The following is a 26,564-nucleotide window of genomic DNA, read 5'->3' on the forward strand; positions in this document are numbered from 1 at the left end:
CACATTACATATAAATTCTTTTGATAACTCTAGATTATTATATCTATTCAATACATGAAATGATAGAAAACATCAATGACAAAAGGGGTAGAGGATCAGGGGATATTAGAAGTTCATAATTTAAATGAAATGGATTCTCAAAGTTTTCAGTATCCATTGCTTTGCATAGTTTTTCCAATCTATGCATCCTATCCAGTCGCCTTAATTTGTCACATTTGGCAATTAATTGGGTTTTTCCCTTTATTCTAGGAAAAATGTTAACAAAATATAGCTTTGTTTGGAAATATTCCCAATGGGTCTGCAAATCAGAAATAACAATATATCTTTTTCTCTTAATAAACACTATGTCTAGACTACAAAAGCATTTCTTCCAGTGATGATGGAGAATAATCATGGCCATATTGTCACTCTGGCTTCAGCAGCTGGGCATACTGGGGTCCCCTTCTTACTTGCTTATTGGTAAGTGAGCATGTATTTCCTTAATTTGTTTCTATGTTTAACTTGTGTGTGATTTCTTACCCTGTCTAATGAAAACTACCATTAATGATGATAAACTTGAAGTTGCCCAAATAGAAAGTTGCACAAAGTCTCTTGTACAACAGTATTATCAACCATTAACCCCCTCCAGGCTGACCATTCTAGAGGTCTAGAGGTGGCTGCAGGGAAATTATCAAATTAGAAGCCAGCTCTTTTTTTTTTTTTAAAGATTTTATTTACTTGTTTGAGAAAGAGAGAGCACTAGAGAGAGAGAGCAAGCACAAGAGGGAGAAGCAGGCTCCCCACTGAGGAGGGAGCCCGATGCAGGGCTCGATCCCAGGACCCTGGGATAGTGACCTGAGCCGAAGGCAGACGCTCAATGACTGAGCCACCCAGGCGCCCCTAGAAGCCAGCTCTCAAAGCATTTCTCATCCCTTTTAGCAGCAAGAAATTACAAAACAAGAGTAATATTTTTGTACCATGAATAAAAGTTAATAATAAATTTTAATAATTTTGTGGAAACAAAATGGTGTAAAGAGAAAGAGTATAATCTAGGATTCTAAACACTAAAAGCATCCAAACAGTGGAATTGTAAAAAAAATTATAATAGTTATACATTTAAAAAGCCATGCCATTATAATACCTGAAGAACTTACTGTAGCAAGCAGGGCACAGTAATGGTATGCTCCACTGTATACTGTAAAGAATTGATTAGTGAGGCCACCATACCCCAGGGGATCCTACTGGTTGCACATACCCCAACAGTGCTTGGCCATTTCTATATTTTAGCAAGTAGTAACTCTTAAGATGTTGAATTATTGTGTAAATAATATGTATTGTCAAATAAATACACATACACATATGCTCAAATTTGTTTTCTACCATCATGCTCTTTTGGAATTAAGTATCTAAGTTCTAGAAACAACCCAAACAACATATAGTTGTATGGGTGTAAATATATAAACATTGGCGTGGGTGGGTATCTTATTTTTATATAATATATACATATGTATATATATACATATATAAAAGATCTATATCTTGCATTTTACAAGTTCCCAAGGATATATACCAAGCCGTTTTGCTCTAACCACACCTAGAGAGTGGTTATTCTTTGATAATGACAAGTAATTTTATTTTGTTCCTTTTATTCATCTCTATTTTCTTTCTTAACGTATATTTGTTTTCTAATAGCTTTTAAAATCAACACAGACTTGGATTGAGGTTTTTTTTCTAAAAGATGAAAGGACTGCTGAGGAGGTCACAGTGCAGACCCATGGCCCAGAGCCAGTAGAAGTTTGGTGATTGTCCCCTGGCCACCTGAGACTGATCCAATTTGGCCTTCCTTAACTTGATGAAAGATAGCTGCAGGTGTTGCTTCTCAGGTACTACATGGCATCCTGTTCCGCTGCCAGGTTCTTAGCCCCAGGTACCCAGATAAGCCAAGAGGATCTGAGTCCAGCAGGGCTGGGAAAGCTATCATGCCTCCTCCTTCTCTTTGCCATAGTAAATGCTGTAGCTCTTTTGATTCGGATTTGATTCTCTTCCATTAAATGTCCAGAAGTGAAAATCAAGAGAGAACATGTTTTGCGTGAGAAACAAATTTATTTTGATCACCACTGATAGTGCTTTCAGCAGAAGTAAAAGATCTCACCGAGTCTTGTCAAAGCAGGAACGACACACACAGTTGTGTGGATTGTAGACTACACAATTCTAGGCTGCACTGTTCATATTCAGTTCCCTTTAAACTCGATTTTCCGGGAGATGGCTGTAAAGTCGCTTGAGAGGAGATGTAGGTTTTTCTTCTTCACACAAAGGCACCGTTTGGGCTGAAAGGTAGGGTCGCAAGCACACAAGTGGTTTGTGCGCTTCTGGCTTTGGGATGGAGCGGCGGCTTGCTTGCCCCTGTAGGACTCTTCTTTGGATCCTCAGCTGCACATGGCCTGAGCTGCTGCAGTCTATGATCCTAGTGACCATAACTGTCTTGGATTCAGTTGACTCTGGTTTTTGCTCAGCATCTGATCAATGATGGAGCTTTCACAGAGACACACTGAAGGACTTCTCCTAGCAGAAAGCAGTGTTTATCAGTGGTTGTTACTAACAACTGGGCAATGCAACTGAGATGCTGCTTTTTAAAACATAAACTTTTTTATTGAAGTATAACATACATTGGTAAAAACGCAGAAATCATAAATGTGCAGCTCAATGAGCTACTGTAAATGGACACATCTATTTAACCACCAAGCAGGTCAAAAAATAGGACAAGACCTTAGAAGCACTTTTTAGAACTCTTCCCAACCAGCAATCCCTCTTTCCTTCTCGAGGGTAATCCCTGTATTGACTTGTAACACCACAGATTAATTTTGCCTATCTTTGATCTTTATATACACAGAATCATGCTATGTTTGTGAGGTGTATCCTTGCTATTGTTGGTAGCTACAGCTTCATCTTTTTCTTGCCTGCATAGTATTGCATGATGTGACTAGACAGCTGTTTATTTATCCATACTACTGTTTACAAACATTTGGGTTGTTTTCAGGATGGGACTATTGTGAATCATATGGTATGAATCTTGACTTAATCACTTACGAACATTATGTGACCTTTGGCAAGTTACTTGACTCCTCTGTGGTTCATTTTCTTCACCCATACGAGAGGCTAATCATAGCAACTAACTAAATCATCAAGATGCTGTAAAGTTTAAATCGTATAATATAATGCACTTAGTATAGAATCTGGAGTCCTCTAAGCGTTCAATAACAGGAGGGTACCTGTTGATGTTACATTCCAATTCTACTTTCCAGTAATCACACAAAATAGCAAAGTCCTGCCTGTCATTTTAGCTTCCAGAATGCTTTGCCTCAGTGGAACTAATCCCATATGCTCCGGCTCCCCAATGTTGAAATGAAATGAGAGGGGGTCTGGAATTACCCGGTTCTTTTCTGTGTAATCAAACCTTTATCTGCCACTGGCCTGAGTTGCTAAGCCACAGCAAAAGAATTTATTAGAGCTCCAGTCACCTATATTGGAAAAAAATGTTTCAATTTATTTTGAAGTTACAGTTCACCAGTTTTAAATGATTAATGTGAAAAATCCAAGATCAAAGAACTGGATTCACGGTGAGAGATGTTCACCTTTTAATTCTATTCTAAAATGATTTTTGCTGCTTGCTAAGTATTTTGTCCAAAAGTATCTTGATTTTTTTTTTTAAGATTTTATTTATTTATTTGTCAGAGAGAGAGAGAGAGGCAGGCAGAGGTAGATGCAGGCTCCCTGCTGAGCAAGGAGCCTGATGCAAGACTTGATCCCAGGACCCTGGGATCATGACCTGAGCCGAAGGCAGACGCTTAACCAACTGAGCCACCCAGGCATCCCCAAAAGTATCTTGGTTTTTAAAAGAAAATATTTAAAAGTACCATGAAACTCTGGCTAATATCTCTTGTCAACTTGAAGAGCCAATTTATAAGCATGAAAGTCACCAGTATGGGAAGACGTGGCAAAATCAAGTCCTGATCTTTACTAGCTTATAATGAAATGTTATTTAAAAGAATGATTGGGGGGCGCCTGGGTGGCTCAGTTGGTTGGGCGACTGCTTTCGGCTCAGGTCATGATCCTGGAGTCCCTGGATCGAGTCCCGCATCGGGCTCCCTGCTCGGCGGGGAGCCTGCTTCTCCCTCTGACCCTCCCCCCTCTCATGTGCTCTCTCTCTCATTCTCTCTGTCTCAAATAAATAAATAAAATCTAAAAAAAAAAAAGAATGATTGGGATAAGAAATATTAATTCATGTTACTAATAATAAGAAATTTGATGTAATGTTACAAAGTGCAGGAAAAAAATCCACTCACTTTTAGCTTTCATTTATACATAGGTCTAAAAATAAATTTACCCTGAAGTTCAAAAACAGAGTTCTTTTAATACATTCAACATTATTAACTCTGAGCTTTAATATATTTGTGTACTTTTGGTTCACTTAAGAAAAATCAGAAAATACAGTTTAGTAAAAGAAAAAAAAATTACCGATAATCTTACCATGCAGAAATACTCGTGGTTAGCATTTGTTATAATTTAGGACACTTTCAGTACAGTTATATAGTCAAGCATTGAAAAAAATCTGCCTACATAATCTTGGCTTTTTAAAATTTTAAATGAACATTTTGCACGTTAATACATATATGCGCAATATCATTTTCATTTTTTGCATGGTATGCCGCGGCACATGTGCCACCGTTTATGCAATTTATCCATTATTTTTGCACAGTTCATTTGTCAGGACTCTTTCGGCTGCAAGGAACACGACACTTAAACTGCCTGGGACCAAAAGAGGAATTGTTTAGCTCTGTAGTTAAAACTCTCAGGCAGGCTCTTTGCCTCTGTCTGTTGGTGAGGTAGCTACCAGCAGTTCCCGAGTAATGTCCCCCAATAACCAGCAGGTAGGGGAAAAGCCATGATTTTCCAGTACTGCCTTCAAACGCTCTATCTAGCTCCAGAGGTCACTCCAACTAGCTGGACCCAGCCACTGTACAGGGTGCCACCTGCGTGACGTCACCAGAATAAGGAAATAGGAAGGCCAAAGGGCAAAAACAACAGCTGTCCACTCCAGGCATTTAAAATTGTTTCCAACTATTGGCCTTCATTGGGCTAACCTTGAATATAAGTCTTTAGAAACATGATTGATTATTTCTTTGGGATAAATACTTATAAGAGGAATGACTGGATCTAAGAGCATGGCATATTTTGAATGAATTTGATACCTTTTGCCAAATTGCCTTCCAGAAAACGCTGCCAATTAACCTGTGCTTTGGAAACTAGTAAGCTGTGGAAAGTTCTCTCTCATTCTTTTTTTTTTTTTTTAAGCTTAGACATATATTGAAGGCTTAAAGAGAAAAGATTCCCAGTTCAGTGATTTAAAATGAAAACATTCTGTACGTTGAAAAGCAACTCAAATAAAAATTTCCTCATATCCTCACCATTATTGCTAAGCAAAAATTCCATCTTGTTTTAGTTTGTATTTATTTTATTCCTGGAATAACACATTTTTGGATGCATATACCCATTGGTATTTTTATATTGTGAATTTTCTGCTAATATCCTTTAGCCATTTCTCCATTGGAGTATTGTCTTATTTATTTAAAAAAGTTGCCCTATACGCCTGAGTGGCTCAGTCGTTAAGCGTCTGCCTTCGGCTCAGGTCATGATCCTGGGGTCCTGGGATCACGCCCCGCATTGGGCTCCCTGCTTGGCGGGAAGCCTGCTTCTCCCTCTCCCACTCCCCCTGCTTGTGTTCCCTCTCTCGCTGTGTCTCTCTCTGTCAAATTAAAATCTTTAAAAAAAAAAAAGTTGCCCTATATTAATGCCTACCCACGGCTTAAATATTGCAACTGCTTTACCAGTTTGTCATTTGCCTCTCAACTTGGTTGGGAGCAAATAAAGTTTAGAGTATACCATATAGAAGCCTGGTTTATTGCCCTAATTTAAAGCCTGATTCTACCACTTCGTTTTGTGTGTCTGGGCAAGCCCTATAACTCTGTAGGGGGAAGGCATCCAGAAGACATGACCTGTGAGCTGGACCTAGGCAATTGGAGGCTCCTCCCCACTGCCCTGTCCTTGGAATGTGGTATCTGACTGCCTTCCCCATTCCCAAAAGCTCCCCCAGGGACACAGCCTTGATATAGAAATGTGGTGTCGAGGGATGCCTGGGTGGCTCAGTTGGTTAAGCGCCTGCCTTTGGCTCAGGTCCTGGGATCCTGAGATCCTGGGATCGAGCCCTGCATCGGGCTCCTTGCTCAGTGGGGAGCCTGCTTCTCCCTCTGCTGGGTGCTTCCCCTGCTTGTGCTCTTGCTCTCTCTCTCTGTCTTTCTCACTCACTGGCAAATAAATAAATAAAATCTTTTTTTTTTAAGATTTTATTTATTTATTTATTAGAGAGAGAGCGAGAAACAGCATGAGGGGATAGGGTCAGAGGGAGAAGCAGGCTCCCCGCTGAGCCGGGAGCCCGATGCGGGACTCAATCCCAGGACTCCGGGATCATGACCTGAGCCGAAGGCAGTCGCTTAACCAACTGAGCCACCCAGGTGCCCTAAATAAATAAAATCTTAAAAAAAAAAAAAAAGAAATGTGGTGTCAAGACTATCTGGATGGTATATGTGACTGAACCCAATTAAGGCCTCTATATAAACTTTTTAAGATTCTGGCAGGTGGGTGTGGAGATCTACTCACCTTATGTCTGCCCAAGACAAGCCTCCCAAGTTCCCTTGCTTATTAAACCTGCCACCTACCAATCTTGAGTGGTCTGTGTTTCTTTGGCCTCCCTGCCCTGTATGTGCAGCAGGGGGCAGCTTTAGATTATACCCAGCAAGCTCCCAAGGAGATTGTAAACCAACTGCCCCCACCCCAGTGCCTCAGTGTCCTTTTGGTAAGTGGGGATCATAGTAACATCTATTGCAGAGTCGTTGTGAGGATTAAATGCAATAATACATCTGAATAACTGAGGACAGTGTCTGACATGTAGTGATCAATTTTACATATGATTATTTTTGTGTCATTTTTCAAGGTAAGATTTACATTTTACGTAAGTAAATTTAGCAATCTTTTAAGCCTTCAGTGTATGTGTAAGCTTTAAAAAAAAAAAGTTGAGAGAACTTTCCACAGGTTTGTATTTTCCAAAGCACAGGTTAATTGGCAAGAATTTACAACTACTTTGTATAATTGCTAATAAATACAGACTTAAAGAAAAATAATCTGGTAATTAATGGCACCGAACTGCACACTTAAAAATGGTTAAAATGGCAAATTTTGTTATAAATATTCTCACACAATTTTTAAAAATTAATAATGTAATATTCCAAAAATCATTGACTTGTACACTTCAAATGGGTGAATTATGACACATGAATTTATTTATCAATAAAGGTATTTTTTTAAATACCTAATTAGAAAAATAATATCTGCTTAGAATATGATTTTCCTTCTCTTGCCAAATGAAGGAGCTGTGACAATAAGAATAGTTATGCATTTTGATTCATTCATTTGACAAATATTGAGCAGCTATTATAAGCCAAGCACTGCTAGGCCCTTGGGATTTACTGGAAACCAAAATAGTCACAAAACTTATAGTAAAAGTATGAGGGACAGATGTAAAAAAAAAAAAAAAAATCACCCCAATGAATATTTAATCACAAATCCTAAACAGGCTATCATGAAAAACTGAAGATTACTATATAATGGGGAAATAGTTTAGACTAGGGGTCAGGGGAGTCCTCTTTGAGGAAATGAAGCTGAGACTTAAAGGGAAAAATAGGACTTGTCCAGGAGAATTTTCCCAGGAATTCCTGGATATATTAGATAGTTAACAGGCTCTAGTGACATTAAATCTTACGGAAACAACAACAGCAAAAACAAACACGTCGCCAAATTTTTTTTTTTAAGATTTTTTTTTTTTAAAGATTTTATTTATTTATTTGACAGAGAGAGACACAGTGAGAGAGGGAACACAAGCAGGGGGAGTGGGAGAGGGAGAAGCAGGCTTCCTGCCGAGCAGGGAGCCCGATGTGGGGCTCGATCCCAGGACCCTGGGACCATGACCTGAGCCGAAGGCAGGCGCCTAACGACTGAGCCACCCAGGCGCCCCAAGATTTTATTTATTTATTTGACAGAGAGAGAGAGAGATCACAGTAGGCAGACAGACAGGTAGGCAGAAGGAGAGGGAGAAGCAGGCTCCCCGCTGAGCAGGGAGCCTGACTTGGGGCTAGGTCCCAGGACCCTGGGATCATGACCTGAGCCGAAGGCAGATGCTTAACCGACTGAGCCACCCAGGCGCCCCATTGGCCAATTTTCCTAGCAAGACCTTTGAACCTACTCAGTTCTCACTTTAGTAGGTGATGTTGGGATGTAGTAAGTGTTCTGTGCCAATGCTTCTCAAACTTTAAGGATAGATTTATTTTTGAGACAGAGAGAGATCACTCGTGCTTGCACACAAGCAGGGAGGGACAGAGGGAGAGGGAAAGGGAGTACCCCAAGCAAGCTCCCCACTGAGCACAGAGCCCTACCTGGGCTTGATCTCCTGACCCTGAGATCATGACCTGAGCCAAAATCAAGAGACGGATGCTTAACCGACTAAGCCACCCAGGCACCCTGCTTCTTAGACTTTAATGCCTATGAATTTACCTGAGGGTCTATAATGCACATTCTGATTCAATAGGTCTGGGCTGGACCCTGAGACTCATCTGATGGCCATGAGGCTCGGCACAGGACCACACTTAAGTAGGGAAAACAGACATCTGAAATAAGCAGATGCAGCAGCTTTCTGGAATTACTTTGTGACCTCTCTCTGTTTATTTTCAGTTCAAGCAAGTTTGCTGCTGTTGGATTTCATAAAGCTTTAACTGAAGAACTGGCTGCCTTAGAAAGAACTGGCATCAAAACAACATGTGTCTGCCCTAATTTCATAAACACTGGCTTCATCAAAAACCCAAGCACTGCGTAAGTTGAGACAGAAAGGAAGACAAAAGGGTTGGTGATTACTATGAATATCAGCCATTCTGTGGCTGATAAAAAAAAAAACTATTTTTCTTAAATAGTTTAATCCTTCAAACACCTGATATTCAATGCCCTTAGCTCATCTCAATTTCAGCTCCTGTGGAGTGTGGGGAAACAGGTGGAGAGACAAAGAATGGGAAAGAATGTATATAAACATAAATATGAGTTAACTCAGGTGAACTTGCTAATCCTCCTTTCTTTCCTTTTCCTGGGCCATGGTTCTCTGACTTAAGTATACATACATTTCATCAGGAGTGCTTGGGAACCACGTAGGGGTCCCACCCAGAGATGTTGATTGTTTGGGTCTGGCCGGGATAGGGTGGTGGTGGGGGAAGGGGCCTTGGGGCTCTGTTTAACAAGCACCATTGGCAGTTCAGATACAGATAACCCAGGACCACAGTGTGAAAAACACCTTCCTTTGGTAATCTAGAGGTTATCCCCCAAAATGAGTACCAGTCTTTACTTGGTTAAAAAACAAAAGTAAAGGGGCACCTGGGTGGCTCAGTCGGTTAAGCGTCTGACTCTTGAATTCAGCTCAGGTCATGATCTCAGGGTTGTGGGATCGAGCCCTGCATGGGGCTCTGAGCTGGGCATGGAACCTGCTTAGGATTCTGTCTCCCTCTGCCTCTGCCCCTCCCCCAACACCTCTCCCTCTCTAAAAAATAAATAAATAAATACAACTATCAAGGATCAGTTCTGAGGTTAACTTTTAACGTTTCTTCTTTTTGAGAATAATTTTAATGTCTTTGTAAACACGATACATACTTTTTGAAAAATTCCAATATATAGAAAATTACAAATAAGTAAGAAAGTTTCTTTTTGAGTTTCCTTGAAACCCTCTATCCAATGCAGACTACTCTTAACATTTTGATGAACATTGTTCAAGACATCTCTCTGTGTACTGCTTAAATGTCTGAATTTTATGTAACTGGCATATATAACACCTGGGGTTCTGGAGGCTGTAAGTCAGGTACTTATTTCGCTCAGTATTATGTTGTGGACATCATTTCCTGTCAGTAAATAGAGTTTTATCATAAATTCTATTAATTACTTAGTCTGAACAGTTGTGTCTACTGGCACAACTTTTTTTTTTCCCTGGCACAGCTGTAATGAACATCCTAGTGCACACACATTTTCACATTTTGGTACCATCTCCTTCAGGTAGATTTTATTTTATTTTATTTTATTTTATTATTATTATTTTTAAAGATTTTATTTATTTATTTGACAGAGAGAGACACAGTGAGAGAGGGAACACAAGCAGGGGGAGTGGGAGAGGGAGAGGGAGAAGCAGGCTCCCCGCTGAGCAGGGAGCCTGATGCGGGGTTTGATCCCAGGACCCTGGGACCATGACCTGAGCCGAAGGCAGACACTTATTTTCTGATGACCCAGTAGCTAGATCAAAGTGTTTTCTTATGTTTTGGGGTAGTTTGACTTCTTTTGTGAATTGCCTGTTTCATGGCCTCTGCTCATCTTTTCTACTGAGCTATCGAGTTTTAAAATTGGTATCTAGGTGTTCGTTGTATGTTTAAGACACCCTTTTATATGTCATAGATGTTGCATATATTTTTCCCCAGCTGACTATTTGCTGTTAAACTTATTTTTATTTAGTTTTACATTAAAATTTCTCATTTTTTTTCCCTTCATGGCCTTGAGTTTCTGCGAGGTTTTTTTGAAGGTCTTTTTCACCCCAAGCTTATGAAAGTATCTACCTATATTGTTTTTCTAGTACTTTTATGGTTGCATTTCACATTTAGATTTAATTTACTTTAAGAAATAAGGTCCGGTAGGGTGCCTGGGTGGCTCAGTTGGTTAAGCGACTGCCTTCGGCTCAGGTCATGATCCTGGAGTCCCTGGATTGAGTCCCGCATCGGGCTCCCTGCTCGGCAGGGAGTCTGCTTCTCCCTCTGACCCTCCCCCCTCTCATGTGCTCTCTCTCATTCTCTCTCTCTCAAATAAATAAATAAAATCTTTAAAAAAAAAAAAAAAGAAAGAAAGAAGGTCCGGTAATGCTTAATTGTTTTCCCCAAATAGTTAATAAGTTATTTTGCATTATTTATTAAATAGTACATCATTTCCTTCACTGCTTTGAAATGTCATCTTTATAATCTGCATATTTACTTGGATTTACTTTTGGATTATCTATTACACTGTTAAGATTCAATTTTTAAGTTTTATTCTGTCTCCTCAAATTTTCTCCCTCTTTTCCCCCATTTATCTGCCTTTGGTGAAAATATATTTTATGTTAATAAAGAATATTCATTGTGGCCCTTTGGGAAAATAGCAGATTCTATTTAAATACATCTTAACCTAAATATGTCTACCCACAGGTCGACAGAGTAGAAAGCCAACATCAGGTAGAAATTTGGTAGCTGTCCAAAGATCTCAAGCCCCCTGAAGAATCTATCAAATTGTCCAAGAGCCTATTTTTTTTTTTAATTTATCTATTTATTTTAGAGAGCACACAGGGGGAGGGGCAGCGGGAGAAGGAGAGAGAAACCCAAGCAGACTCCAGGCTGAGTGCAGAGCCCAACTCGGGGCTTGATCCCATGACCCTGAGATCACAACCTGAGCCAAAACCAAGAGTTGGACGCCCAACTGACTGTGCCACTCAGGTGCCCAAGAGCCTATTTTTAAGATACAATTTTGTTAGAAAACAGAAGCGGACATATTTACTTTAGAAGGCCAGTGTTTTAATTCATCTGTATTAATCAAGTAAACCCTAATTGAACCCTGAAGAGAGAACACAAAGGACAAATTAATTTGGGGGCCTGAGTAGTAGAGCTGACCAGGAGGAGTAGGAAGAGGATAAAACTTCACTAACCTGTCAAAACAAGTACTATATGATCTCACTTATGTGGGGAATCTGAAAAAGCTGGACTGATAAAAACACAGAGTAGAATGGTAGTTACCAGAGGTCGGGGATGGGAGCACTGGGGAGATAGTCATTTCAGGGCATGAACTTGCAACCAGTGGATAAATAACTTCTGGAGTTCTAATATGCAGCATAGTGATTGTAGACAGCAGTACTATATTATAAACATCAAAGTTGCTAAGAGGCTAGATCTTAATTGTTCCTATCACACATACACACACACACACACACACACAGTCATGTGGTAGAGGTGTTAGCTCATTCCATGGTAATCATATCGCAATATATAAATGTATCAAATCAGCACATCATACACCTTAAACTTACATGTGTTAGGTGATGTGTTGATTATATCTCAATAAAAAAATATATATATATTTTTAAAGAGTCCATTAAAATTAAAAGGAAGTGTCAAAGGAAGAGGTGAGTTCCATCCTCAAGGATAAGATTTGCCAATTTCCTCCCATTATTTTCAGGAGGAAAACCCTCACTGGACCCTGATATAATATATTTGAGTCAGTTTTTTCACCCAGACTCTCTTTTAGCAGTTAAAAACAGACACCGTATTTTTTAAAAATTCTAATTGAATTTTTTTTTAAGATTTTATTTATTTATTTGACAGAGAGACACAGAGAGAGAGGGAACACAAGCAGGGGGAGTGGGAGAGGGAGAGGCAGGCTTCCCACGGAAAAGGGAGCCTGATGCAGGGCTCGATCCCAGGACCCTGGGACCATGACCCAAGCTGAGGGCAGACGCTTAACCGACTGAGCCACCCAGGCACCCTGTACTTGAATTTTTTAACCTTGCCCCCAGGACAAGGCTGCACAAACTAACCTTCCTTGTGGGCAAGAGTGCCCTCTTCTGGCAAAGCTCTGCTAGTGACAATTAAAAAATAATTGGGGTGCTTGTGTATATATGTGTATGTGCATATGTATCTTTGCTCACTTTTCTAACCATTTTGTTATGATTTTTTTTTGAAATGGAATTGCTGGATAGAAGAGTAGGAACTTAATTACTTTTGAAAGATTTATTAGATTGCCCTCCAGAAGGATTGTCCTGATTTATCCTGCCAACCAGTGGAGTATAAAGTACCCATTCCCCTTACCTTTGCCAGCTTTGAATAGTAGCACACGTTTAATCTTTGTCAATATGATGGGGGGGAAAAGTACTGTGTTATATTAATATATTTTTGATTATTAGAAAGGCTGACAATAATCTTTTCATATTTAATAAGTCCTGTTATTTTCTTTACTCCACTCTGCTTATAGAAATCAAGCTACATCATACAAGTGCTTGTGAAATCAGCTTAAGGAAGTTCCCTCCTGTTCCGAGTTTGTTGAGTGCTTTTTTTTTTTCCCCATGAAAGTATGTTGGGTTGTGTCAAATGCTTTCTCTGTGCCTATTGAGATGGTCATGTGGGGCTTTTCACAGGATATATTATAATGATTGATTATATGGTAAACCACTTAGCATTCTTGGAGGTTTTTTTGTGTGTTCTTTTTATTTATTTGTTTTATTTGAGAGAGAGAGAGAGAGGAGCAGGGGGGAGGGGCAGAGGGAGAGGGAGAGAATCTCAAGCAGACTCCTCACCAAGCCCGATGAGGGGTGTAATCTCACAACCCTGAGATCATGAGCTCAGCTGAAACCAAGAATTGGATGCTTAACCAACCAAGCCACCCAGATGCCCCCCACCTTGCATTCTTGCAATAAATCTCACTTGTCCATTGTATATAATCCTTTTTTTTTTTTTTTTTTTTACTGATTTTATTTATTTGAGAGGGAATGAGCCAGAGAGAGAACACAAGCAGGGAGGGGCAGAGTGAAAGGGAGAAGCAGACTCCCCACTGAGCAGGGAGCCTGACATGGGGATTGATCCTGGGACTCCAGGATTATGACCTGAGCTGAAGGCAGACGCTTAACCGACTGAGCCACCCAGGCACCCTTATAATCCTTTTACTATTATGCTGCATTTGGTTTGATGCTGGATTTTGTTGAGGATATTTATATCTATATTCATAAGAGATATTGTTATTTAGTTTTCTAGTGATATCTTAGTCCGGCTTTAGTTACAGGGTAATTCTGGCTTGTGGACTGAGCTAGGAAGAGTTGTATTTTTTAAAGAACTTTAAGAAGGACTGGTGTTAATTCTTTAAACATTGAGTAGTTTTTCATGAAGCCATCTGGTCCTGGGTTTTTCTTTGCTGGGATTTTTGGTTACTGATTCAATCGGTTGTTAAAGGTCTACTCAGATTTTATATTTTTTCTTGAAATCAGTTTTATTGCTTCGTGTGTTTCTAGGAATTTGTACACTTCTTCTAGGTCATCTAATTGTTGGCATATAGTTGTTCATAGTATTCTTTTATAACCCCTTTATGTCTGTAAGGTTGGCAGCAATGTCCTCATTTTCATAATTTGTCTTCTCTCTTGGTCATTCTGGCTAAAAGTTTGTCAATTTTGTTGATCTTTTCAAAGAGCCAACTTTTGGCTTCATTGATTTTTTTTCTTTTTTTCTTTATTTATTTTAAGATTTTATTTATTTATTTGACAGAGAGAGACACAGCAAGAGAGGGAACACAAGCAGGGGGAGTGGGAGAGGGAGAAGCAGGCTTCCCTGCCAAGCAGGGAGCCTGATGCAGGGCTCGATCCCAGGACCCTGAGATCATGACCTGAGCCGAAGGCAGACACTTAACCAACTGAACCACCCAGGCGCCCCTTCATTGATTCTTTCCTATTGTAATCTGTTCTCCATGTCATTTATCTTTGCTCTAATCATGATTTCTTTCATTTTGCTTACTTTACATTTAGTTCTTCTTTTTTTAGTTTATTAAGGTGAAAAGTTAGGTTATGGATTTGAGATCTTGGGGTTTTTTTAAATATAGGAATTTATAACTGTAAATTTCCCTCTGAGCATTGCTTTTGCTGCATCCCATAAATTTTGGCATGTTGTGTTTTTTCATTCATCTCAAAGTATTTCCTAATTTTCTGTGATTTCTTCCTTGTCCCTTTGGTTAATTTCCATATATTTATGAATTTTCCCAGTTTTTCTTCTGTTATTGATTTCTGATTTTATTCCATTGTGTTTGGAGAACATATTTTGTACGATTTTAGTCTTTTTTTAATTTCACAAGACTTGTTTTGTGGTTTCACATATAGTCTGACCTTGATAATGTTCTTTGTGCCCTTGAGAGGAATATGAATTCTGCTGTTGTTGGATGAAGAGTTCTATAGATGCTGTTGGTCCATTTGGCTTATACTGTCGTTCAAGTCCTCTGTTTCTTTGCTAATATGTCTAGTTGTTCAATTCATTGTTGAAAGTAAGGTTAATGTCTCCAATTCTTATTTTTAAACTGTGTCTTCCTTCAATTCTGTCAATTTTTGCCTCATGTTTTTGGAGCTCTCTTGTTAGGTATATCAACAATTTTTAATTAAATATTCTTCCCTCACATAAGTTCTCTCTTTCCATTTCCAACAATGTAGCATAATCTGAATTTATTAGATTAAGTGTAATTGGATGTCCTGACTAAATTTTTTGGACAGCCAAGAATTTTTGTTCAATATCCTTTTAAAATATCTACCCTCCTACATGAAATATACATAAAAAATTTTCTTTACAACTATGTGTATGGAACTAGAGGGTATTATGCTAAGCGAAATAAGTCAATCAGAGAAAGGTAAGTATCATATGATCTCACTGATACGAGGAATTTGAGAAACAAGACAGAGGATCATAGGGGAAGGGAGGAAAAAATGAAACAAGATGAAACCAGAGAGGGAGACAAACCATAAGAGACTCTTAATCTCAGGAAACAAACTGAGGGTTGCTGGAGGGGAGGGGGGTGGGAGGGATGGAGAGGCTGGGTGATAGACACTGGGGTGGGTATGTGCTCTGGTGAGCACTGTGAATTGTGTAAGACTGTTGAATCACAGACCTGTACCCCTGAAACAAGTAACACATTATATGTTAATAAAAAAAATTTTTTAAATTTCCTTTAAAAGTTTAGTTTTCATGTGTGCTACAGAAAGATATTAGTTTCGTTGGCTAGTACTATAAAAAAGAAAATGTTATATAAGAAGGTAACCAGTAACATTTGTATCGTATGACTGTGTAAAGTACTTCCATGCACATTACCAGTGGAATGCAGGAGCCGGCTTATACTCATTCAGCAACACTGTTTTGAGAGCTTGAAATCCACAATGGTGAGAGTATATACACCACAGAAATGAAATGCTACAAAACAGGTGCTAGAGAGCCAGTTGTGAAACATTCACTAGCATACCACTGCATTAACCCCATTTTTCAGATTAAATACAAAAACAAAAACCTCTAAACTTTAAAGAGTAGAAATACCTTCCCCAAAGTTCCTCAGTTACTTAAGTGGTCACTAGATAATCAAACATAGTTCTTCTACCTGAAAATACTCTTTGTCCCTAAGTATTCCTATGCCCCCACATGCATTCTCCTTCCCCACACCAACAGATAGGCCTGAAGTATTTGGGGACAGTTTCTACAAAATCCATCATGAGCATTTATTTAATAGGATTTGCAACTCTTATTAACACTAGACTGTCAGGAATAGGGCAGTGATATTTTAATGACTAAGATTTCATTCTGCCAAGATATTATTTTGTGGAAATCTTTTCTTTTTAGCCTTTTAAAAATCTTGGTATTGGCCAGCCATTAAATTTAATGAAAATTTCTTGGCAGAGGCTAAGTTTTTGGGTAAAGAGATCAAGTACACTAAGAAAAGTTTAGTCAGTGCAACACTGTTTGATCAGTAGGTTCACAAGGCCACAGTGTGGATGCAGAAGTATGCTATACTGTTTACACAGGTGTTTGTGTGCTTTCCTGAAGCTTGGGAATAGTGAAGTCTGGGAGCAATGTGCTAGAAGGTGAATTTCCTCCTGAACACTTCAAGGCACAAGCATCTTTCAGTTTCTAGGCTCATCCTCCTTGGTGCTCTGCTTATGTCACTGGCTACATGAGGGCTTAGTCTTCTTCAAGCTTCGATTGCCTTTCATTTTTACCTCCTCTGGGCCAAAAGCTATCATCTTTATTATTATATTTCCTTTTCTGTTGCATCTCCACATTTTTTCTATATAATACTTCAGGGTCCCGGGAGAGCACAGTAGTTTCAGAAATGACTGCCCTATGCTGAGAATGAAAGATCGTATCATATATATTTTAAACTCTGCTCTCCTTCATATATTCAATTACCAGGCTCACTTTTTTAAATTTAAATTCAGTTAGCCAACATATAGCAGATCATTAGTTTTTGGTGTAGCGTTCAATGATTCATTAGTTGCGTATAACACCCAGTGCTCATCACATCACATGCCCTGCTCAATGCCCATCACCCAGTTACCCCATCCTCCTACCCACCTCCCTTTCCACAACCCTCAGTTTGTTTCCTAGAGTCAAAAAGTCTCTCATGGTTTGTCTCCCTCTCAGATTTCTTCCCATTCAGTTTTCCCTCCCTTCCCCTATGATCCTCTGTACTGTTTCTTATATTCCACATATGAATCATGCTCAGTTTTAAGTACAACACTACACTTCTCAACTGTCCTAATTTTACTTTACTGCATTTTTTTTCTTTCTGAATGAACTATTCTATATTTGTTCCTAATGAATCTCATCCAATTCTTTTTGTCTCACTTCTCTTAACTAATCACACACATTTAAAATCTGCCTCCCCAAAATGTTACTCAAATATTTGGTGATGTTGGCAGATTTCATGAGTGTATTTAATTATGTACCTTTTTTTTTAAGTTATCAATAAAATGTTAAAAACTGAGGACCAATTCTTGCGTAACACCATCCTAAGTGCACGTGTTCTAACACGCAGATAGCAAAGGCCATCTTTTAGAGATCTCATGCTACTCCACAGTGCATATGCCAGGGTGAGGATGCAACATAGAACTAGTAACAAGGCTGAAAATTAAATCAAGACCTAGTAAATATAAGGGTTTCCTATGGAGATGAAGGACCTAAAGCCTGGCACATTTTTTTGGTTTTGTTTTTTTAATATTTTTATTTTATTTTATTTTTAACTTAAATTCGATTAACATATAATGTATTATTTGTTTCAGGGGTACAGGTCTGTGATTCATCAGTCTTACACAATTCACAGCACTCCCCATAGCACTTACCCTCCCCAGTGTCCATCACCCAGTTACCCCATCCCCCCACCCCTCTCCCCTCCAGCAACCCTCAGGTTGTTTCCTAAGATTAAGAGTCTCTTGTGGTTTGTCTCCCTCTCTGGTTTCATCTTGTTTCACTTTTTCCTCTCTTCCCCTATGATCCTCTGCCTTGCTTCTTAAATTCCATGTATCAGTGAGATCATATAATAATTGTCTTTCTCTGATTGACTTATTTCGCTTAGCATAATACCCTCTAGTTCAGCCACATCATTGCAAATGGCAAGATTTCATTTTTTGATGGCTGCATAATATTCCACTGTGTGTGTGTGTATGTGTGTGTATATACACCACATCTTCTTTATCCATTCATCTGTTGATGGACATATGGGCTCTTTCCATAGTTTGGCTCTTGTGGACATTGCTGCTATAAACATTGGGGTGCAGCTGCCCCTTCAGATCACTACCTTTGTATCTTTGGGGTAAATACCCAGTAGTGCAATTGCTGAGTTGTAGGGTAGCTCTATTTTCAACTTTTTGAGGAACCTCCATACTGTTTTCTAGAATGGCTGCACCAGCTTGCATTCCCACCAAAAGTGTAGGAGGGTTCCCCTCTCTCCACATCTTCACCAACATCTGTCATTCCCTGACTTGTTAATTTTAGCCATTCTGAACTGGTGTGAGGTGGTATCTCATTGAGGTTTTGATTTCTATTTCCCTGATGCCAAGTGGTGTTGAGCAGTTTTTCATGTGTCTGTTGGCCATTTGGTTATCTTCTTGGGAGAAATATCTGTTCATGTCTTCTGCCCATTTGTTGATTGGATTATTTGTTCTTTTGGTTTTGAGTTTGATAAGTTCTTTATAGATTTTGGGTACTAGGAGCCAGGCACATTTTTATATTTTAGTTTTCTCTAACACTTTAGAAATTGTTCGCTGAAGAGACTTAGTATATAATAAAATCTGTATAATGGTATTTGACTTTTCCCCCAAGACTTCTAAAGATTGTTTTTAAGATTTTATTTATTTATTTATTTATTTAAGAGCGAGCACAAGTGGGAGGAGGGGCAGAGGGAGAGGGAGAAGCAGACGCCCCCGCTGAGCAGGGAACCCACCAATGTGGGGCTCCATCCCAGGACTCTGGGACCATGACCTGAGCTGAATACAGATGCCCAATTGACTGAGCCACCCAGGCGCCCCAAGACTTCTAAAGACTTAAAAGTGAATTTGTCAGGGGCGCCTGGGTGGCTCAGTTGGTTAAGCGACTGCCTTCGGCTCAAGTCATGATCCTGGAGTCCCGGGATCGAGTCCCGCGTCGGGCTCCCTGCTTGGCAGGGAGTCTGCTTCTCCCTCTGACCCTCCCCCCCTCTCATGTGCTGTCTCTCATTCTCTCTCTTTCAAATAAATAAATAAAATCTTTAAAAAAAAAAAAAGTGAATTTGTCAGTCCTAATCTAGCTCAATTATTTTTTATTCCTGGCTACATCTATAATTCTCATTTGCAAAATAGGGACTGTAGTCTCTCTGTCACAGGCTGTCGCAAGACTGCAGTGAGATGGCCTATGGAGTGTGTTTAGCACAGTGCACAGTATGTGATAAGCACTAAATAAGTGGTTGTTGTTATTATTCATGCTAACGCAGCTACTATTTGGGGGCACTTATAATGGGCCAGATACTACAAGTCCGTTATGTTATGATTCCTATGGTAATTTAACTTCTTTGTTTAGCACCTAACTAAAACAGAAGCTTCCGTGAAATGTTTTGTTGCTAAAGACTGCTTCTGATTTCAGTTTGGGACCCACCCTGGAACCTGAGGAAGTGGTAAAAAAGCTAATGAATGGGATCCTGACTGAGCAGAAAATGATTTTTATTCCATTTTCTGTAAGCTTTTTAACAGTGGTGGAAAAGTAAGTGATATTTACATTTATTAGCATTATAAATAAAGATTTACGTATTACATGTTTTTACTCAGATTTCAAACCAGACATTTGATAAAGTACAATTGAATGGAATTAAGGTATATAAAAACGATAGGCTTCAATAATCCATCAGTTTTTAATACCACATTTGTTAATCCTTGGAACAACGTTTGTATAGCAGTCATTTACTGAACTGAATAATTTCCACAAGTTTTTAAGTTTTCTTTTTAGAGAAAGAGAAGTGTATATTTCTGAAAGTCTTGTCTCATAGATGAATGACTATAAAGGATAGTTTTTAAGCATCACTACATAATGGAATCACAGAACAATAATATTGGAGGAGACTATAGTTAGGTGTTAGATATTCATCTAAATATACAAAGATAACCATCAAGCTCTTATTTTGTGCAAAATCATATCAAAGCATAGGAATAGTTAAATAATCTTCTATGATTTTAGAGATCCTTGAGCCTTACTACTTGCACGGACCAGTGGCATGAGCATCACCTGGGAGTTTGTTAGAAAAACAGAATCTCTTTATGTCCTGAATAGAATTTGCATTCTTGTAGGATCCACAGGTGATTTGAATGCATATTCAAATTTGAGAAGCATTTCTTTAGAGTAGTAGCTCTCAGCTTTGTTCATAGTGGAATTCACTTGGGAGTTTTCAAAATACTAACTCCTGGGACCTACTCCCCAAGACTGTTGGAATTGGCCTGAGGTGTGGGCTGGTCTCTGAGAGATACAACTTTCCGAGTGATTCTGATGTACAGCCAAGATTGGAAACCACTGGCTTAACCACCTTCCTGATAGCACATTGCCTCATTATTCATATGAGAACACTGTGTAGCAGTGAGGCTGGTCCAGGTCATGAGGGGAATGTGAAGAGGTGGCTTAGGTTAAAAGAGGGAGGGAAGGAAGGAAGGGAGGGAGGGAGGGAAGAAGGAAGGGAGGGAGGGAGGAAGGGAGGGGGGAAGGAAAGAAGGGAGGGAGGAAGGGAGGGGGGAAGGAAAGAAGGAAGGGAGAAAGGAAGGAACAAAGGAAGGGAGGGAGGAAGGAAGGGAGGGAGGGAGGAAAGGAGGGAGGGAAGAAGGAAGGAAGGGAGAGAGGGAGAACGGAAAAAACGGGAGGGAAGGAGGGAGGAAGGAAGGGAGGGAGGTAGGGAGAAAAGAAAGAAGGAAGGGAGGTAGGGAGGAAGAAAGGAAGGGAGGGAGGGAGGAAGGGAGGGAGGGAGGGAGGGAGGGAGGAAGGAAGGGAGGGAGGGAGGGAGAAAGGAAAAAAGGAAGGAAGGGAGGGAGGGAGGAAGGAAGGAAGGGAGGGAGGGAGGAAAGAAGGAAGCCAGCCAGCCTCTTGTTCTCTGTCCCTACATGGTGGGGTATCAGGATCACTTGGGGAGATAATTTTTAAAAATAGATTCTTGAATCTCACCTCTAGAGGTTTTAATATAGGATATTTTGGTTGGGACCCAGACATCTGTATTTTAACAGGCAGTTGCCACAGGCAGTTGGTTCAAGATTATACTTTGAGAATTACTGACCTAGGAACTGAAAAAACTTCAAAAGATCAAAAGCATGTCAGGCTTTTTAGCCCCTTTTTAGCTCATTCTGCAAGGAACTATGGTTGAACATACCTTAGAAGTTTAGGTAGTAAAACTCAAGGATTTCCTGGGTGAATAACCAAGTTAAAACGTGTAATGTATTTAGCATTATTCTTGTTACATTTCATAAGTAAGCACTCTGACTACAGTCCCTTAGAATGTAAGTCTATGAGGGAAGGAAGGTCGCCTGTTTTCATCACTGTATGTAATGCTTGTACTTCGAAGAGTTGATAGACACATGGGGGGGGCACCAAAATGTTTGTTGATTTAATAAATTAATTCTATTTCCTAGACCTTTAGCATAGAGACTCAAAGTTTGTGCTTTGGAGTTAGATGAAGCTGTGTTTGTGACTTGCTCACCACATGAACATAAGATGAGTTGTTTAACTTCTTTGAAGCTCAGTGTCTTCATCTGTCACCTGGAGACAATAAGACATTATAGGACTGTGAGGAATAAATAAAATGATGCATTTAGAGTATTTAGTATACTATAGATACTCAATAAATGTTATATACAGCTATTATTATTATAATTAACGCTATTATTAGCATTGCCCTGATTTTTCTGACTGTGAATGTTTGGTGCTCAATTGCCAAGCCTTATTTTAATGCCATCTGGTCAGATGTCTGTATATGCAGTTGACCCTGAACAGCATGGCTTTGAACTGCAGAGGTCCACTTAGAGGTGGATTTTTTTTTTTTTACAAAGTACAGTACTTTAAATGTATTTTCTCATCCTTATGATTTTCTTAATAACATTTTCTTTTCTCTAGTTTACTTTATTATAAGAATATAATATTTAATACATATAACATATAAAACATGTGTTAATTGACTATATAAGTTATCAGGCTTCCAGTCAACAGTAGGCTTTTAGTAGTTAAGTTTTTGGAGTGTCAAAAGATATATGTGTGTTGTGCATGTTGTGCAAGGGTCAACTATGGTTACCCCGACTTAGATAATCTGTTTAGATTCTCTCAGTCTCATTGGAATGTGACAAATTCCTCAATATTCTTAAGTACAGGCATACGTCATTCTATTGCCCTCCATCTCACCGTACTCTCAGATACTGGGTTTTTTACAAACTGAAGGTTTGTGATAACCTTATCAAGCAACTCTACTGGTGTCATTTTTCCAACACCATTTTCTCACTTCATGTGTCTGTCACATTTTGTTAACTCTTACACTATTTCACACTTTTTCACGATTGTATTTGTTACGGTGATCTGTGATCGGTGATTACAGCTCACTGAAATCTCAGATGATGGTTAGCATGTTTTTAGCAATAAAGTATTTTTTAATTAAGGTCTATAAAATTTTTTTAGACATAATGCTATTGCACACTTAATAGACTACAGTATAGTGTAAACATAATTTTTATATGCACTGGGAAACCAAAACATTCATTTGACCTGCTTTATTGTGATATTCTCTTTATTGCAGTAGTTTGGCACCAAACCTGCAGTATCTCTGAGGTTTGTCCATTTAGGGTGGGGAGAAAAAAAATGTTAGACCTACTACATGTCCGTCGTGTACAAAATAAAATGTTTAAAGCATTTTATATTAACACATGGATTCTTCACAAGAGCACTGTGGAGTAGGTGTTGATTTTTCCAATTTCATGTGGGGAGTTTAAACTCAAAAGTTAAATAACTTGTTCAGCATTATACTCAAAACCAAGTGCTTTATCTACATTTTCATTTAGTAGTTCTGTCTCCTCAGTCTCTCAGTGGAACATTTTTAATAATATTTTGGATTATCAAGTACAAAATTAGTTCCTTTTCTCACTTCCTTTCCAATGTCATGGTTCTTATTTTATTTTATTAAGATTTTTATTTATTTATTTGACAGAGAGAGACACAGCGAGAGAGGGAACACAAGCAGGGGGAGTGGGAGAGGGAGAAGCAGGCTTCCCGTGGAGCAGGGAGCCCGATGTGGGGCTCGATTCCAGGGTCCTGGGATCATGACGTGAGCCAAAGGCAGACAGACACTTGGTGTGCCGGGTGGCTCAGCTGTTAGGCGTCTGCCTTTGGCTCAGGTCATGATCCCAGGGTCCTGGGATCAAGCCCCACATCGGGCTCCCTGCTCAGCAGGAAGCCTGCTTCTCCCTCTCCCACTCCCCCCCGCTTGTGTTCCTTCTCTCGCTGTGTCTCTGCCTGTCAAATAAATAAACAAAATCTTAAAAAAAAAAAAAAAAAAAGGCAGATGCTTAACAACTGAGCCACCCAGGCACCCCATGTTTCTTGTTTTAAAAGCCTTTAGCCTCTCAACTCTTCAGTTCTAGACACCTCCTCTCTTAGATCTTTGGAGAAACATAGGCATAAATATATTTCGAAAACTAAATATTTCAAGTCACTCCTACCCTAAAGGAGGTGAAGCCTCCTTCCTTTTCCTTTTGAAAACAAAATGGATTTAATTGGAAAGAACATAGAGTAGTGACTCAGAGTTAAAACTCCTAATTTTAAGGGCGCCTGGGTGGCTCAGTTGGTTAAGCGACTGCCTTCGGCTCAGGTCATGATCCTGGAGTCCTGGGATCGAGTCCCGCATCGGGCTCCCTGCTTGGCAGGGAGTCTGCTTCTCCCTCTGACCCTCCTCCCTCTCATGCTCTCTGTCTCTCATTCTCTCTGTCTCAAATAAATAAATAAAATCTTTAAAAAAAAAAAAAACCTCCTAATTTTAAGACTAATCTTGTTTAAGATGATACCTGATAAGGGATACACCTAAACCACAGATTAGAGATATGTATTATCTCTATTGATTGAGAAACTACTGATGACAAGAAGTTGCTATGAATTTTTTTTATGTTAGCTGTCACAGCAGCACTTACGTCCATTAGGAAATAGTGCAGGGAAGTAAGAGACACATCATGCCTTCGTTTTTATACAAGACTAATAGCACATACTCATCCAAGGCTCTCCATAGACCGTAGGATGGAAAGCTCCATCCTACAGGCATTTCCATAGCCAGCCGTGGATGAGAAAACAGCATTATAATGGGGAGACTTTACAAATACCCATTGTTAAGTGGGGACTAGGGCAATAAGGCTGAAGTCTGGTTTTTTAAGAAATATCCAAAAAACTTCCTTATCCTTAAAGGAAAGAGAGAAAGAAAGAAAAAAGAAAGAGAAAGGAAGTAAGTCCAACAAATAGTTTCCATCTTGTATGTGCCTGTTCCTTCCTCTAATTGGATGTGGTTGTATTCCAGTATTTGATTTATATGTTACGTATAGCTGCCTCATATGTAGAATAGAAATTAAAAAGTTCCTTTCCTCATGCAAAAAAAGATGATACATGATAAATGTAAGTATTTTAAAAGAAGATATTTTACAAATACACTTAATATTAATTTCCTAATTATTTTCATGTATCTTTTTTTTTTTTAGGATCCTTCCTGAGCGTTTCCTGGTATTTTTAAAACGAATGATCAATGTTAACTTTGATGCAGTTATTGGATATAAAACTAAAGAACAATAAGTCGTACATAGACTACATTCCACATTTAGTTGATGTGAATACATATCTTCAAAAATACCTGCTTTCCAAAACATCATTATATTTAGGTAGCATAACTTAAATTCTTCTTCATACATTAGCTATAAATAAATAGGACTGGTTTACCAGGGTTAAGTTGATTTCATCTAATATTAATCAGAACTTTAATGTTTAGACTTCTGCTTTTCCTAATTATCTTTTTTTTCTTCAGTGTCATCTTTTGAGGCCCTGGCAGTCCTCATTTATTATCACTTGTCCTTTATCTGAAAGCTGATTTCATATAATACAAAGAGGGGACAATCTTAGGAATTGACCTTATAGAAAATAGAGAAAAGGAACAAAAATAATTTTATAATAATTTCTAAGATTTTGTGGCTTGTGAAGTCTTTGCAAAATTTGTACTATAAATGTATAAGATATATTTTTATTTCTAATTGCATTTAAATTTATATAATTCACATGTTTCCTTTTCTAATCTCCATAAAAACAAAAGCTTCAGACTCTCTAAATACAATGAAGGACTGAATCTAGTGGCCTTTCAGAATGAGTTTCATGTGATGTAAGAAATATCACTGAAACATTTCATCTTACACATTACCACTCTGTTTCCTGAAAGATGCCTCACGTTTCAAAGCCAAACATTTCAGCTCAAAGAAACTAGAGATTTACACGTGTTACACATATATAAAAGCATCATTGGAATTTGAGGTAGAGAATTAGGAGAATGTACCCACAGTGGCAACAATAAACAGATCACACTTAAACTTTTGTCTCCATCTTTTCATCTTGAACAGAACTTGGCTTAACCTTCAAATTCAAGGAAAATGGATTATGTAATCAAAGATCTTTTTTTTTTTTAATACTCAGAAATTTCTTGGATGTGAGGGATGCTCAGTGAGATAGAGAATATAAGATCCGACCTATAAATTGAAAAAATAAGCAGGTTTGTTGGATTTCTTTTTTTTAAGATTTTATTTATTTATTTTGAGAGAGAGAGTGAGCCAGCGTGCATAAGCAGGGGGAGTGGCAGGCAGAGGGAGAAGCAGGCTCCCTGCTTATATCAGAAGGTTCATACTCAGAAAACATATAAATCAGAATACTGACCCTTATGAAATGGAGCAAATGAGTCACATTAGGTACCTAAACTTCAGGGTAAAAGATCTTAAATCTGTTTCTCCACAGAAACATATTTATTTAATATTTATTTATTTACCTCCAGCAATTCTTTGTAGCAGGCGATGTTGAAGGCATTGGTGAAATTCCCATAGGGAGCAGGAACCCAGAAGAACCTTAGAGGCTGCAGCCCCAGGTCTGCTGAGAGGTTAATGAATACTGTAGAGGTTCTGGGCTTTTATTCTCTGCCCTTTAAAAAAAAAAAAAAAGTTTGCTCTGATTCACTAACATCAGGCAATTACTGTGTGTTTTAGCAAGTGTCCAAGCTAAAAACTTGCTGTTGACTTGAAGGTCTGAAAACTTTTTTTTTTTTAATTTCAGATATTTAAAGGTCTGAAAACTTTTAACTTATTTGAGTGAATGAAT

At 38.8% G+C, this 26,564-nt stretch overlaps 1 protein-coding gene across 2 annotated transcripts in view; it reads left to right on the forward strand.

Annotated features, from left to right (window-relative positions):
* HSD17B11 (hydroxysteroid 17-beta dehydrogenase 11) overlaps nucleotides 1–25,789 on the forward strand; it is a 38,236-nt gene extending 12,447 nt beyond the window's left edge. For both annotated transcript variants that reach the window (XM_035004565.1, XM_035004564.1), the window contains exons 4-7: nucleotides 353–459; nucleotides 8,818–8,955; nucleotides 19,809–19,925; nucleotides 24,917–25,789. In XM_035004565.1, coding sequence (XP_034860456.1) covers nucleotides 353–459; nucleotides 8,818–8,955; nucleotides 19,809–19,925; nucleotides 24,917–25,007 — 453 coding nt within the window. In that variant the 3' untranslated portion in view covers nucleotides 25,008–25,789. The remainder of the gene's footprint in view (nucleotides 1–352; nucleotides 460–8,817; nucleotides 8,956–19,808; nucleotides 19,926–24,916) is intronic.
* The last annotated feature ends 775 nt before the right edge of the window (nucleotides 25,790–26,564 follow it).

This window comes from Mirounga leonina, unplaced genomic scaffold (assembly GCF_011800145.1).
Source record: "Mirounga leonina isolate KUSES-001 unplaced genomic scaffold, KU_Mleo_1.0 Mir_129, whole genome shotgun sequence".
In the NCBI taxonomy this organism is placed as follows: Eukaryota; Metazoa; Chordata; class Mammalia; order Carnivora; family Phocidae; genus Mirounga; species Mirounga leonina.